The sequence below is a fragment of the Muntiacus reevesi genome, chromosome 20 (assembly GCF_963930625.1).
Source record: "Muntiacus reevesi chromosome 20, mMunRee1.1, whole genome shotgun sequence".
NCBI classification, from domain to species: Eukaryota; Metazoa; Chordata; class Mammalia; order Artiodactyla; family Cervidae; genus Muntiacus; species Muntiacus reevesi.
This window is the reverse complement of record NC_089268.1, coordinates 31,329,230-31,346,255: the sequence shown is the minus strand read 5'-3', so window position 1 is coordinate 31,346,255 and position 17,026 is coordinate 31,329,230. Positions and strand designations below refer to the sequence as shown.

The following is a 17,026-nucleotide window of genomic DNA, read 5'->3' as shown; positions in this document are numbered from 1 at the left end:
CCATTATTATCATTACCCAGCTATAAAGACTAGAAGGTGGAAACCAAAATTTTTTAAACCTAGAGAGAGGTCCCCACCTCCCCCAATAAGAAGCATGACAGGTTTAATGCCACCAACTTGTGCTCCACGACCGACCGTCTGCACTTCCAGGGAATAAAGTAAAAGCTGAAGCTTAGAGCGCGGGTTGGAGGGTGAGGTGGGGAAGGGGTGGTGGTTGTTGCTGGCGAAGAGTCTACACTGTCGTTGTATGGAAAGGTTTGGAGATTGCGGGCGGGCGAGAACTTCTCACGGAGCTGTGAGCCTGTGGACCGCAGATGTTTTTCAATTTCGCACTTTTACCTGCATGCCTTTAAATTGTGGATAAGGAATTTCCTACAAATAGGGTATTAAACCCTACCACAGCTTTTCTTGTCAACACAGTTATATGTGTCTTTGCTTATACGCTCCCTGACGGTTGGATGGCATGGTCATCCCTGATGGCATCGTTGAATGGCATCACCGACTTGATGGACATGCGTTTGAGCAAGCTCCGGGAGTTGGTGATGGACAGGGAAGCCTGGCGTGCTGCAGTCCATGGGGTCGCAAAGAGTTGGACACGACTGAGCGACTGAACTGACTGACTCTGACTCCCTGACCGTTGCATTAATTCTTCCTTGCTTATTCAATAAAGTTAAATATAACTTTTATTATGGTTATATATTATATAGAGTTATATATTATAACTATTATTATTATTAATATTATTATTTATTTTAATAATTTTATTATTATTCAAAAATAATATAACATAGTCTAATGTGTTCATCACCCAACTGTAAAAATTAGTATTTTTGCCAATCTCTCTCTCTAAATATATATGTATGTACATATATGTATTTCCCAACTTTTTCCTCCTGTATTTTAAAGAAAATCCAGGTATAATATAATTTTATCCATCAAGACGTCAATACATAAAGGAGATAGAATTTTTAAATATATGCCCTGCTCATTTATTTATGGACATGTCTAGTAGGGGGAAGATGGTTTCTTCAGATTTTTTTTTTGCTTCATCCTATTTTATTTTCATCAGTGTGTTAATTTTCTTACAATGATCATTTTGTTTTCTCCACTGGACTGCCAAGGAATTCCATCATGAATGTTTTGGGGTTTTTTCGCCCCACTGGGTTTTCTTTTCTACTTGAATACAATTTAATGTAATTAATTATTAGTTTATTATTTACTTTGCTAGTATTACAACTACCATAATATCAAATTATTTACACAGCAATAGCTATTTGTAAGACAAGTTTCTAAGCATTTCACTGATGTTAACTAATTTAAACTAATTTGATGTTTCACTAATTTAATACTCACTATAACTTTATGGTTAAAAAAACTAAGATTATCAACCCAAAAGTTTTAATTAATTGAAAATATGCTTTCTAAGTACCTTAATTCTAATGCTTAGATTTGGTGTTAAATTTATTAACAGTAGCTATTGTTTACTTACACTGACATTGGTGTAATAAGACCAAAACAAATACATTCCTTGACCTGTTGCTGTAGGTAGAGTGGTATAAGTTAAACTTCAGTGAAACTCTTAGTTAACAGCAGAAATCCACCCCCCATCCCCACCCCCACCCCTGAGCTTTCACTAGGAATAGTTCTGAAGTCACTGGTGTGAAATGAGGTTGCCTTTGAGTCTCTGAGAGGTAGGTGTGAGTGGTAGCCGATGACGATGATGCAAAGGGTAACAATTTACTCGCCCCATTCAAAGGAACAAATAAGATGGTTTTATTCGGTATTTTAGATGAAGTACCTCTAAGGGTTTCGTGCTGATCAAAGGTATTTTGAAATTCGGTGAATGAGTTGAGATAGGAATCCCTCCCAACAAAGTTAAGGGCTGAGCTAAGAGATTTCATAGAGAGGAAAAAGGGACCAACATTTTTGGTAGAAAAGAACATTTCAACCTTCTGCACTACATTTTTGTTTTTCGTTGTTTAGTGTCTGACTTTTGAGACCCCGAGGTCTGTAGCCTACCACGCTCCTCTATCGGTGGGATTTCTCAGGCAAGAGTGGGTTTGCCATTTCATTCTCCAGGACATCTTCCTGACTCAGGAATCAAACCTGCATCTCCAGCATTGCGGGCAAATTCTTTACCGTTAAGCCACCTTTAAAAGTACACAAAGTCTTGTGAGTGGAAAAAGTTTCTTGATGGTAATTTTACCCCAGAGGTTGTCAGAGCCAGAAGGGATGTTAGTGGTTACTCAATTGGGTCCGCACAGTGGGGCTTAGGAAAGAGCCATAACCAGGACCTTGACTCCCGCATCTGGGATTATTTACCCACCCCACCGTTGGTTGATAGGAGTCAGGCTAAACCAATCTTGTGCTACGATGCAAGCGAGTTCCCATTAAGACTCTCGCTCTTTTCTACTTTTTTTTTTTTTTTCCCAAAACACATTCTCCTGCGTTGCTGATTTTTCAGACTGTTCAATGCCAAGAGAGGAAAACAAAAGACAAATGAGGGCATCCCCTGGCTGGCGAGCATATCACAAAACTAAACAGAAAGGAATCGGGATTCTGGTACCACGTAGAAAACGGGAATCCTGGGAGTTCTGATCAAGAGGTGGGGAAACCGGTCCCTTCAATGAGAAATGCAGCGGTCGAGGGACCCTGTGAAAGTCGGGTGAGTGTTTCCCGGGGCCGCAGAGCTGAGTTGGCAAGACAATGTTTGCCTGTGTCCAACAACGTGTATTATGCTTGGTTTCACCTGTTATCAGATATTTGCCAAGTAACTTCACCACTCCAAGCATTGTCCGTCAATTATTGTCCGTTGTGAAGTTTACTTTAAGACACGTAACTCACACTGTGGTTGTGACGATTAAGCCGGAAACAGAACGATTAGATGCATTACTATAGAACGCCAGCCAGAAGACGTTGAAGAAGCAAGCCTTACATGCGACGAGGTGGCCGAGTGGTTAAGGCGATGGACTGCTAATCCATTGTGCTCTGCACGCGTGGGTTCGAATCCCATCCTCGTCGACTGGCTGAGTTTGTGGGGGGTGGCTGCTCATTTTGTACGAGGTAATTCGTTACTCACTCAGTTGACTGACGTGAATTAATTCCTTCTATTCCACCCCCCCCCCCAACCCTGTTCCCGACTTCCTTAGTAGCATTTTGTCATGGCTGTGAACTTTGTTAAATGATGCATTTGATTAGTGTTTCATTCTCCTGTGAAATTTTCATTCCAAGTTTTGCTTAGAGATTTCCCACCGAGGAAATCACTGGAGAATTAATTGAAGACCATAGAAAAACATTGCCTAATAAATTTAGAGGAGCTTATAAAGTTGTTTATAGAGAAGTGTACACAAAATTATGAATTATTTAAGGCATTATCAGGTTAATTTTATCTTTAGGGAATTTTTGTCTATTATCTTTTAACTTTAAAAGCAACCATTTCTAAGGATCCCTATCATTGACAAGGAAGAATATGTATCTCTTAGAGATATGACAAAACTAAAAAGTACACACTACAATATTCTCAGTTAAGGCTAAGTATTTCTCCTCGAGAAAAGGTAATAAAAATTGGGACTTCCCTGTCAGCCCAGCAGTTAAGACTCTTCACTTCCACTGCAGAGGGCACAGGTTTGATCCCTGGTCAAGGCACTAAGATCCCCGCATGCCCCGTGATGCACTCCCCGCCCCCCCCCAAAGTAACATGCAGTTTCTACCTGTGACTTCCATCTTGATAGACTTTGGGAGGAAAAAATATAATGTATTTTTTCATTTTATTACTTATTTTATTTATTACCATTTTGGAGTAAGTACTATGTTCATATGATTCAAAAACTATAAAAATCTATACAGCAAAGTTTTGTTGCCAATTACCCTTCCCACTAGTAGGACATTATTGGCCCTGATGTGTCAGTCCAGAAACACAGTATGCATGTATAGTATTAAGTTCTCCAAGATATACTTTTATTGAAGTCTAGTTAATTTACAATGGTGTATTAATTTCTGCTGCTGCTGCTAAGTCATATCAGTCGTGTCCAACTCTGTGTGACCCCATAGACGGCAGCCCACCAGGCTCCTCCATCCATGGGATTTTCCAGGCAAGAGTACTGGAGTGGGGTGCCATTGCCTTCTCTGGTATTAATTTCTACTGTATGGCAAAGTGATACAGTTACATATATATATTCTTTTTATTCATATATTCTTTTCCATTATGGTGTATCACAATATAGTTCCCTGTGCTGTACGGTAGGACCTTGCTGTTAACCATTCTATATATAATAGTTTGCCTCTGCTAATCCCAAACTCCCAATCCTTCCCTCCCCAATCCCCTGACCTTGGCAACCGCAAGTCTGTTCTCTATGTCTTTGAGTCCATTTCTATTTTGTAAATGAATTCATTTGTATATTTTAGAGTCCACATGTAAGTGATGTCATATAGCATTTGTCTTTCTGTTTCTGACTTACTTCACTTATGATAATCTCTAGTTCCATCTATGTTGGTCCAATGGCATTATTCTTTTTATGGCTGAGTAGTATTCCATTGTATACATGTACCACATCTTCTTTAGCAATGCATCTGCTGATGGACATTTAAGTTGTTTCCACGTCTTGGCTATTGTGAATACTGCTACTTTGAACATATGGGTGCGTGTATCCAAAATATAATGTTCAATGAAAAAGAGCATAGTGCAAGACAATGTATATAATGCTACTTATTTTAAAAGGTAAATATATCTGCATCTAAATATATACACCATTTTGCATGTGTGTCTATAGCTACAATATAAATGTCTAGGAGATAAGCTGCGTTCTAGGGTGTAGTCATTTGTAAGATATTTTCCAATTTCCTCCATAGAGATTATATTAATTTATGCATGTGTGCCTGCTAAGTCACTTCAGTTATGTTCTGATTCTGTGTGACCCTATGCGCTGTAGCCTGTCAGTCTCCTCTATTCATGAGATTCTCAAGGTAAGAATACTGGAGTGGATTGCCATGTCCTCCTCCAGGGGATCTTGCCAACATGGGGACGGGGAACGCATACATTTCCTGCATTGGGAAGCAGGTTCTTTACCACTAGCCCCACCTGGGAAGCCCCCCAACCAAATAAGTAAAAAGGAGACCAGACCACATCTGCTCCTGCAGCCCTATAAGAGGAATTTTTATTTCAACTAACATTGTCACAGATCATCTAAATGGAAGCACAAGCACCTGCAGTGAGAAGGAAATAGGAGTCCTGATTTCTCATAAGCTTGGTGGCTTTTGTTTATTACAGATTTTCTGGATATCCAGTGGCAGTTTATAAATTGGACTGATAAAAGATTTAATGGATTTTAGGGACTGGTGAAATTGAGCCTTCTGTGGTTGTAGGGTGGAACTCATTTGATTCTTTTGTTAGAATGAAAATTTTAAATGTCTAAATCAGAAGTTTCATATTGGGTCACTGAACTAGCTTCTATGCAATCCAAGAGATTACTCTAGTTCAGCAGTTCTCAAAAGTGTGTTTCTCCCAAGCAACACCAGCATCATCATCACCTGGAAACTTGCTAGAAATACAAACTCCAGGACTGGGGCCCAACAATTTGTGCCTGAACAAACTCTGCGGTAATCCTGATAAATGCGAAAGTTTGAAACTCTAGTTTTATTCTATTTTGTTTTAAAACATGGTTATCCTAGTTGCTCTCCGCCTTGGTAAAATCTTTTTACCCCAAGACCCACATTTCTCCTGTCATTCCAGCATCAACATGAGTGTCTATCCTGATTTTTTCCCTGCTCTGCCAGGACTAATTGTTCTAACCCCTCCTCTACCCACACAGCTAGGACTCACAGAGCCAGCTAAGGTGGTGTTAAAGGCACCGGCCAAAGACCACCAGGAACAAGCCTGACAAAATCAGTGTAATGAATTAACACAGCGACAGGATACTCCGGAAAAGACCGCTCAACAAGAGAAATGAGAGAAAACCGCCTTTATTAAGAACCTAGTTACTTTAAATGACTCTAAAGAGGCTCTAAGGGGAGCGAGAAGCCAGTCTGGGTGGATAGCTGTTTCTGAGGAGGGATTCGAAGAAACGCAGATTAACTGGGGATTAGGTACAGTCTTGAAAAGAGGGTGCTTTTAGGTATTCCAGTAATAGATGGGACGTAGCCAAGTGGGTCTGGGACATCGTAAGAAGGCAGTAATCACTCAAAGGGCGGACCGTGGTGGCTCTTTACAGTTGCTGCTTGATCTTGGGGAAAACACTGATTCCTGTTTATTTTGCAGCTGGCATTACCTGGATCTTTCCTCCCAGCCTGATAACAGCAGCCACCCCACCCCCCTTTTTTTATTATTGTTCTTTTTCAATCAGACTAGGTTTTCTTCCTTTCCATCTAGAAAGGCTTTTACTCTTTCAGGGGAGGTTGCTTTGACTGGATTTTCAGGAGACTTCGGAGAGGAAGCAGGCCGAGATTTCCTTTTAACCCCAGTCCAAAGCGCCTAAGAGGAGGCGCGGGAAAACGGCCCGCAGAGGGGGAGGAACTTGCGCTCCCGCCTTCTCTGCTTGCTGCCTCTTTGAGGCCTTTCCAGGCTGGGGTTGGGGTGGGGGTCGGTAAGGAAAGCAGAAGAGAAGGCCACCTCTGGAGAATGATCCCAGTGAGCAGGGAGGTCGCTTCCCGCAGATGCCCCGCAGCGAAGAAAGCGCCCCCCGCTGGAGGTCGGCGGTGGGGTGCCAGATGAAACACAACGCCCGGCTATTTGTGAATTTCAGATAGAGAATGAGCAATTTTTTGTATACAAGTGTGGAAAACCTAGATAGTGGTTGCACATCCGTGAGCAGCCTTCGGGGCACGGCGGGCGGCGAGGAGGGTTCTTGACGATTCTGAGGCCAGAGAGCGTCTTCATCTCAGGAAATCTCACTCTCCTTCCCTTTCCACCGGCTCCCCAGGAGTTTGTAAACTTCCAAGAGAAAATGCCCGTTTCTGACTTCTCCAGGGCTCGGGCCACTTGGGAATCACAGAAAGGGGCATTAAATGATGACTGGAGAACTCCTTCGCTTTGAAATATAACTCTCTCCTTGAAGCTAAACGTATCATTACGTCGGAAAGGGGTGTTACTCAAAAAGGGGGAGAAAAAAAAGGAGGGTGTGTGTGTGTGTGTGTGAGGAAATGAACTCCTAGTCGCTTATCCGAGAGGCAAAGCTAAACTGGCCCCAAAGGTCGCTTGATATGATATGAAGGATATGAACTCCGATCGTCAGATTCAAAGCCCAGAACGCTAACCGTTACACAGTTATCTGGTGGCCTTTACGGTGATGTTTGAGTGAAATGGACTGGCAGCCTTGGCTACGGCTCCTGTGCTTCCACTGTCTTGGAGGAATCCCCCGACCTGCGCCTTCTGCTCTCTCAGTCCCCCTTATTTGCTCCAGTTCTTTGGGTTCTTCATTCTCTTGCATCTCCAGCTCCCACGGACCTTCAAATAACCTGGCTAGAATGGCGCGTGCGTTGAAACCGTGTGAGTCTAGAGGAGGTGCGTTGCCCCTTCCGCTCCAGTTTCGTTCAGTCCAAAGGTTCGCGTTCTCTTTGGGGAGAGTTCCTGCAACTCTCTTGGTCGCAGGGCACAGCCCAGTGTGGAAGGAGTGTTCATAATTTCAAATTCAGGAAAAACTAAAAGATGCTACCCTAATCAACGCTATGAAGAGTAATTTTAAGAACCTGGATATGTGTATTTCTAGAAAATATAACATACGAAAATGACCCTAGAAGAAATGAAAAATCCGAACAGACCAGTTACAATTGAAGACATAAAGTTGTCAACAAACTACCCTGAAAAAATATCAGACATAAGTTTCACAGATGAATTTTAATAAACTAGTTACAGAACAGATACTAATGCATTTAAAACTGTTAGAATATAGAAAAAGAAGAGAATATTTGTTCTTGGATGGGGGTGGGGAACAAATAATGATCTTTAAACTAAAATTGATTACCAATAAGAAAACCCACTAGTTCTTCACTGGTGGTGCAGTGGATAAGAATCCACCTGCCAATGTGGGGACGCAGTCTTGGGAAGATTCATCAAGCCAAAGAGCAAAGGCCCCGTGGACCATAACTACTGAGCAGAGACAAGACCCACTGCAACCAAAAATCAATTCATTAAAAAAGAAAACCACATATTTTTATTTATGCTGAACCCTAAATAAAATCAGAGTAAACAGAATCCAGCAGCACATTAGAGAAGTAAAAATTTTTCTATGACAAAATGGAGAAGAGCATTAAAATTGTTTAAAATTTTAAAGCTTTTAAATACAATTCACCATATTAGCATATATCATGAGAAACATCTACATTTAGTAAATATGGAAAAGGCATTTTATTATGTTAACATCCATCTTGATAGATTAAACATTTAAATAAAAGAATAGATATTTCCTTACTTAACCGTGATAAACATATCTAACTTGCTTCAACACCATCCTGCTTTCAGAGGAAATATCTTATGCCTTCTCTTTGAAGTTAGCAACATGTTAGAAAAATGTCCATTCTGATTACTATTATTTTATATTGCTCTGCAGGAACTAGACAACGCATTTAATGAGAAATAAGTTAGAAAAGAGTTAAAATTATATGAAGGTATCCAAGGATTTGTTTATAAAACTAAATATACTTATAAAAATAAACAAGAGGAATCAATTGCCTTCACACACACACAATGAAAGAAAAGATCTGTTTAGCAACAAAAAAGATAAAACAGAGAAATTTTTTCTATTTTGTTATATTTATTCATTTGGTTTCTTTTTAGGTTTCTATATATAAATGATAATATAAAGTATTTATCTTTCTCTGTCTAACTTATTTCACTAAGCATAGTAGCATCTAGGTCCATCCACATTTTTTAAATAGCAGAACTTCATTCTTTTTATGGCTAAATAATATTCCACTGTGTATATATACCACATCTTCTTTATTCATTCACCTGTTAATTGACACTTAGGCTGCTTCCACATCTTGACTATTATAAATAATGCTGCTATGAACATTTGTGTGCATGTATATTTTTCAATTAGTGTTTTTATTTTCTTTGGGTATATATCTAGGAATGGAATTTCTGGATCATATGGTAGTTCTTGTAGAAAGAAATGGCAACCCACTCCAATATTCTTGCCTGGAGAATCCCATGGACAGAGGAGCCTAGAAGGCTCCAATCCATGGGGTCACAAGAGTCAGACACGACTTGGTGACTAAACCCAGACACGATTTGGTGACTAAACCACCACCACCTTGGTAGTTCTATTTTTAGTTTTTGAGGCACCTCCATATTGTTTTTCATAGTGGCTTCACCAATTTACATTCCCACCAATTGTGAAAAGGGTTCCTTTCCTCCATATTTTCTCCATTTGTTATTTATACACTTTTTGAGGATAACCATTCTGACAGGTGTGAGATATCTCATTGTGGTTTTCATTAACAATTCCTTGATGATAAGCAAGGTTGAGCATCTTCTCAGGTGCCTGTTGACCATCTGTATGTCTTCTTTGCAAAAATGTCTCTTCTGGTCTGCTCATTTTTAATCAGGTTGGGTTTTTTGGTTTCTTTAGTTCTGCTTTAGTTAAATGAACTCCTTATATGTTTGGGCACTGACCAGTTATCAGTCACGTCATATGCAAATATTTTCTCTGATTCAGTAGGTTGTCTTTTTGTTTTGTTGAGAAATAAATTTAAGAGGAAAATACCAGGTCAATAATAAGAAAACTTTAAATCTTGTTTACTGAAGCCAGATATGAAGAGAAAGTCATATCAATTTTCTCTACATGTTAATGAAAGGGTTAAGGGCTAGGCAGGTCTGCCTAGGGAGGCCAGTGGTCCCCAAGCCCCAGGAGGAGACAAACTAGGAAGCTGCCAAACTTTATTTCCCTGCATTCCTGCTCCAGCTTTAACCACTTAGCAGGGCCTTAAGTTCTGTGTTGCTATAAGGAAAATGGGTTCTGCCTGAAAGTAACTTATTTCCAACCTTCAGCTGCGAATTGCCCAACAAAATAGTACATCTTACTGATAGGAAAGTTTTTCTTAAGTTATATTAATGAAACTATATATCTTGTTTAGAAGTCTGTTTTCCAAAAAAAAGAAGTCTGTTTTCCTTCAAGACTTATACAATGTGTCTCACCCACAGAGGACTCCCCTTGTGCAGATATGTATGTTGTGGGAGAGAGCTGCACCTGGTGCAACTCTGTCAGCCTTGAGGTGTTTATCTATGATCAACAGCTCGCTAATGCATGTAAGATGCCTTGCAAAAACTGGCAAGGGGGGTACTCTCCTGCCCCCTTCCAGTGCCTATTGTTGGAAGCTTTCTCGATCCGGTTGCTTTAATAAAATCTACCCAAAGCTCTGAGTGACAGAGACTGTCTTTGGCCCCAGAGTTAAATCTTCTTCCAAGGTCACAAATCCAGCAGCAACATTCACCGTAAGCTATCATCTTGGGGGCTCATCTGGGATCCCAAGACAAAATGTCAGCTTTCATCTATCATTAGTCTAGGTGTTAATATAATGCCAATAAATATTAACATAGAATTTTGTTTTCAAACTAGATATATACCTTCAAAAGTTTGTGTGAAAAATAAACAAGCATTAGTAGCCAGGAAAATTCAGAAAAGAATAACAAGGAAGAACAAGCCTTTTGGGTTTTAAAACAAACTTCAATGAAAAAAAATTATAGTATGAACAGGATAGAAAATCCAGAAGTAAGCACAAATATTTATGAATTTGATAAAAATGGTATTTCAAGTCAGTGGAGAAAAGACAGATCACTCAATAAATGGTACTGGGACATCTGGTTAGATCAGTTCAGTTCAGTCACTTAGTTGTGTCCGACTGTGTGACCCCATGGACTGCAGCACACCAGACTTCCCTGTCCATCACCAACTCTGGAGCTTGCTCAAACTCATGTCTATCAACTCCGTGATGCCATCCAACCATCTCATCCTCTGTCGTCCCCTTCTCCTCCTGCCTTCAATCTTTCCCAGCACCAGGGTCTTTTCCAGTGAGTCAGTTCTTCCCATCAGGTGGCCAAAATATTGGAGTTTCAGCTTCAACATCAGTCCTTACAATGAATATTCAGGACTGATTTCCTTTAGGATGGACTGGTTGGATCTCCTTGCAGTCCAAGGGACTCTCAAGAATCATCTCCAACACCACAGTTCAAAAGCATCAATTCTTCAGGGCTCAGCTTTCTTTATAGTCCAACTCTCATATCCATACATGACTACTGGAATAACCATAGCTTTGACTAGATGGACCTTTGTCAGCAAAGTAATGTCTCTGTTTTTTAATATGTCTAGGTTGGTCATAGCTTTTTTCCCAAGGAGCAAGCATCTTTTAATTTCAGGGCTGCAGTCACCATCTGCATTGATTTTGGAGCCCGCAAAAATAAAGTCTCTCACTGTTTCCATTGTTTCCCCATCTATTGGCCATGAAGTGATGGGACTGGATGCCATGATCTTCATTTTCTGAACGTTGAGTTTTATGTCAGTTTTTTCACTCTCCTCTTTCACTTTCAAGAGGCTTTTTAGTTCCTCTTCACTTTCTGCCATAAGAGTGGTATCATCTGCATATCTGAGTTTATTGATATTTCTCCCAGCAATCTTGATTCCAGTTTGTGGTTCATCCAGCCTGGCATTTCACATGATATACTCTGCATCAATGTTAAATGAGCAGGGTGACAATATACAGTCTTGATGTACTCCTTTCCCAATTTGGAACCAGTGTGTCGTTCCATGTCCAGTTCCAACTGTTGCTTCTTGACCTCCATACAGTTTTCTCAGGAAGCAGGTGAGGTGGTCTGGTATTCCCATCTCTTTAAGAATTTGCCACAGTTTGTTTTGATCTACGCAGTCAAAGGCTTTGGCATAATCAATAAAGCAGAAGTATATGTTTTTCTGGAATTATCTTGCTTTTCCGATGATCCAACGGATGTTGGCAATTTGATCTCTGATTCCTCTGCCTTTTCTAAATCCAGCTTGAATATCAGGAAGTTCATGGTTCATGTATTGTTGAAGCCTGACTTGGAGAATTTTGAGCATTACTTTTCTAGCATGTGAAATGAGTGCAGTTGTGCAGTAGTTTGAACATTCTTTGCCACTGCCCTTCTTTTGGATTGGAATGAAAACTGATGTCTGGGTAGACAGACATCTGAGGGAAAAAAACAGTGCAGTCCACATCTCATATTTTACAACTGAGTAATTTCTAGGTGGTTCACGAATTTAAATAGGAAAAAGATAAAGCTGTAAAGGTCCTAGAAAAAACCACATGAGAATTTACTTTTATAGTCTTGGCACAATGGAGGCCTTTCTTGGCATCACAGAAAACATAGGGGACTAGTATACTGGCAAAAATCAAAAGGTTTGATGAAGATTGGGCATGATACCACTTTCAGATAGTGTTAGAGAGCTGGAAATTTTCATAACTACTTTTGAAGGCAATTTAGTAGTCTATAATAAATGAATATTCTTTGATTCAGAAATTCTACTTTTAGGAATTTATCCTACAGATATACTCATATATGTGTAAGATGAGGTATATATAAAAATATTTATGGAGAAGGAAATGGCAACCCACTCCAGTATTCTTGCCTAGAAAATTCCATGGATGGAGGAGCCTGGTGGGCTACAGTCCATGGGGTCGCAAAGAGTCAGACACAACTGAGCGACTTTTCACTTTCACTCTCACTTCCTAAATACAATGGCGGGAGAAGGAAATGGCAACCCACTCCAGTATTCTTGCCTGGAGAATCCCATGGACAGAGGAGCCTGGCGGGCTACAGTCCCCAGGGTCGCAGAGTCGGACACGACTGAGCGACTTCACTTCACTTCATGTGATACCTTACTGTAAACCCTGATGTGTCTTTGTTGAATTTATTTCTAGTTATTCTATGCAGGAAATGTATGACGTAGTATCTGGAATGGAGGATTACAAGCATTTTGTTCCTTGGTGTAAAAAATCAGATATAATATCGAGGAGATCTGGATACTGCAAAACACGATTGGAAATTGGGTTTCCACCTGTACTGGAGCGCTACCCATCAGTGGTGACCTTGGTGAAACCTCATTTGGTGAAGGCATCCTGTACTGATGGGAAGCTCTTCAAACATTTGGAGACCGCTTGGCGTTTCAGCCCAGGTCTTCCTGGCTACCCAAGAACTTGTACTTTGGATTTTTCAATTTCTTTTGAATTTCGCTCACTTCTACACTCTCAGCTTGCCACATTATTTTTCGATGAAGTTGTAAAGCAGATGGTGACTGCCTTTAAAAGAAGACCGTGTAAGCTGTATGGTCCAGAAACAAACATACCTCGGGAATTGATGCTTCATGAAGTTCATCACACATAAAGAAGAAAGGAAATGGTCACCTACACATATCTATTCACCTACACATATTTATTCACTTTTAGGAAGTGCTTTCATCATTTGCTTTCAGACATCAGAAAGCATTTGTCAAACCCAGCTTTGATTATAAACACATAACGTTGAAATTTGCACTTGGAATATGGAACCACATGTACATAGAATTCAATCAAGTATAATTCAGAGTAGTATGTATATTAGCATACGTCATCAATGTTGCTGGGATACTGATATCACTCTTCTGAGCAGAAACTGAAACTGTAAATTTAAACCTTTTAATTGTTACCTCACCTGAAAGAGGTTGGTTGAGATACTGATGCAGTGTGTACTATATTAACCATATCACGTTTAAGTTATTAATTTCAGACTATTTATAACTTATTGTCTTAGGGCCTGCCTCATGGTTAGGATATTTGAATAATCATCTGATATTTAAAGTAAAAGCTTTGACTTAAAAATACTGTTAATGAAGGTTCCCTGACACTTTTCTTATTTTTAAATTGTTCCTATGGATAGTAGTAGATAATTCAGTATTATACTAAGGTTAGCTTTCAGATAAACAATTATTTTTTATTTTTATTTTTTGGTGAGTGGTCCAGAGAGTTTTTTTTGGTCCAGAGTTTTATACTACTTTTCTCATAGTTTGCAACCCTCTCCCTGATACTTTGCTGTGTCAGTAATGCTGAATCTGTGTCAAATTTTGTCTACAGCAGTGGGCAATAGATCAAGATAAGTTGGTTGATGTGTCTGCAGCACCATGCATCCTTATTTTCTATTTATTCTGTGTGTTCACTTTCGATAATGTATTTCAAACTGATATTTTTGTAAACAAATCAACATAAGGACTGAAGTGGTAACTTAATAAAGTTAATTTGTTTATTTTTTGTAAAAAAAATAAATAAATACAATGGCGGCTCTGAATATTGCACTTAAAACTGGGATGTTGGACTATATTTTCAGTATTCTGTTAGACAGTAAAGTACTGTGTAGATAAAATGATGTTTAAAAATATTGTTACCAAGTGTCAAAAAAATTTTTTTTAATGTTTAGTACAATATTATTTATAAACAGAAAATATTTGGAAATAATCTAATTGCTCATCAATAGAGGACTGGCTAAATAAATCTATATGATAGAATATTATATAGCTGTCAAAAACAAAGAGATCTATGCCTATGGGAAAAACTCCAAAATTAAACAAGCAAACAGAGGAGCTGTGTGCATAATATCCTACTATCTGTATAAAATAATGGAGTTAAATTATAAATAAATAATTGCTTCCACATGTATAAAATATCTTTGAAAATCTACAAAAGAAATCGAGAGCTTTGACTGTTTCTAGGGAGTGAAATTAAGTGACTAGAGGTAGGAGTAAGATGAAAATTTTTATTAAAAATTTCTTAAATTTGAAAATGTTTAAATAGATGAGAGAGAGACACTAGTACATATCCAGGATCTCTTATCCACAGTTCTACTGCTGCTGCTGCTAAGTCGCTTCAGTCATGTCTGACTCTGTGCAACCCCATAGACGGCAGCCTACCAGGCTCTGCCGTCCCTGGGATTTTCCAGGCAAGAACACTGGAGTGGGTTGCCATTGCCTTCTCTGTCCACAGTTCTAAAATCCATACAATTCTGAACTCTTTTATCCCCCATAAATTTGGCAGTAAAACTCATCTGAGACAAATCTCAAGGTGAACTGAACTGGGATTTCTTTAATAGTCTTAAAAAATCTGAATTTTGAAACATAGTTACTCCCAAAGGTCTACTATGTGTGATTATATAATGAACACCATATACTCACCTACATTTATAAGTGTTCATTTTGCCATATTTGTGCTCTCTCTCACACCCTCTCTCTCTGCTGAAGTATTTTATAGTAAATTATAGACATGATGACATACCACCCTTGTTCTTCAGTTCTCATCTTTAATAAACAAGAACATTTTCCTATGGAACAATGATACCATTGTCAAGCTCAACAGAAGAGAAAAAAATCAAAGGGAAATGTTTCAATGTAGTCTCTTTTGTACTTTTTGTACTTTGAAACCATGGCTCTATAACTTATTCAATAGATAATGCAATTTTAAATTAGAAACAAATTTGGATGAGACCTTTAATAGAGAAAATTAGCCAGAAAGCTATGGAATCTGTCAAACTATCACTAAAGGACAACAAAGGATCCACAAATACCCAATTAAAAACAGAGATTGGAGGGGAAATCATTTCATGTTAATACCCAACTAATTTGGGGCTGGCATGAGTAGGGCTTTCATCAAGTCAGTACTGACAGAAGCATGGCACAGAAAGCTTTGAAGTAAAATTTTGTTTGCTCTGTCATAGAGGGTGTGCTCAGTTACTCAGTCATGTCTGACTTTTTGAGGCCCCATGGACTGTAGCCCACCAAGCTCCGCTGTCCCTGGGATTTTCCCAGCAAGAATACTGAAGTGGGTTGCCATTTCTTTCTCCAGGAGATCTTTCCCACCCAGGGATTGAACCTGCCCCTCCAGTGCCTCTTGCATTGGCTGGCAGATTCACAGAGTCCAATGTAATCAATTTGACCCTAGGTGACTGGCTGTTCCTACTGGGATATTGCACCATACTGTGGTTGCAGCTCAACAGTGATAATGTCTGGATTAGCTTTAGTGAAAGAAAGCATTTTTTTTTTTTTTTTTTTTTTTTAGTCTATGCACATCTTCCATCATGGTAGTCAAGGTTACCATGTTCAAAATTTCCTTGACCAAATCCTGAAGTAGCTGAATAAGCAGTTGCTAACATCCATGGGGAGATCAGCTTCCCCACTTCTTACTGAAACCTCTCACATGGTGGGTTAGTGAAGATTCATATGGGACACAAATATTTTTACACTTGAGTCTATTCACCTGCCAGCTAGTTCCTTACTTTCTCTGCTACCAATCCTCCAAATATTTTCTCTTCCTTCTCCTTCTTCCTTTTGAACTTATGATAAAACACACAGTAGAGTCAGTATCCCAATATGCCTGTTTCCAGGTTCAGGTGACCCTCAATGTTTTTGCTGGCCGAGTAATCAGTGTTTCCTTGTCCCTAATCTGAGTGGCATTTTAAATATTTTCAGTAGAGATTCCCAACTCTAAGTTAAAAATAATCCCTTCTGTCCTAGGACACTCATCAAGATACTGCTACAGGGGAATCTTCCTCCAGACAGAAAAGCGGGAGCCAGACTTTCTCCTAGCTATTTAACTCTAAGGAAGTCCAGTGTGCTGTTCACTTGACCCTAATTCAAATTGGCCTGAGTCCTATAGTTTACCTGCTTAAAAATCATATAAACCAGTTAGAGAGCCTAATCAACTGTCAATGAGATATTTAAGTATATGGTAACTGTGTTTACTTGTTACAGATGAGCATCAAAAATGGAAGAGAATAATATATTTAAAGCCCAAGAGAAGGTGAGCATTTATTCTCACTATATAGTTTTTAGGAAAGTTGTGCTGAGGGCTTTGCACGTGAAGTATATTGGAGAAAGTGATCAGAATTTGGGGCAAATTTTCTTCATGCTGGTGCTCTTAATGATTACACAGTTATTGGATATTTGGAAGAAGTTAAAGTAAGAGATGAAGCCTGAATTTATTTAATGCCTTCAGGTGGCAACATTGAGGAAAACAACTAAAGAAATTTATACAGCTGCAGTTT

At 39.2% G+C, this 17,026-nt stretch overlaps 1 protein-coding gene and 1 non-coding gene across 2 annotated transcripts; both read left to right on the top strand.

Annotated features, from left to right (window-relative positions):
- Positions 1–2,633: 2,633 nt before the first annotated feature.
- Positions 2,634–13,345, top strand: LOC136151226 (coenzyme Q-binding protein COQ10 homolog B, mitochondrial). The gene is made up of 2 exons (XM_065912172.1): positions 2,634–2,665; positions 12,883–13,345. Exons 1-2 carry the CDS (start codon positions 2,634–2,636, stop codon positions 13,343–13,345), a joined length of 495 nt encoding a protein of 164 aa, XP_065768244.1.
- On the top strand, positions 2,940–3,021 carry TRNAS-GCU (transfer RNA serine (anticodon GCU)). Its single transcript has one exon. It is a non-coding gene; the product is annotated as a tRNA-Ser (tRNA).
- Positions 13,346–17,026: the final 3,681 nt, after the last annotated feature.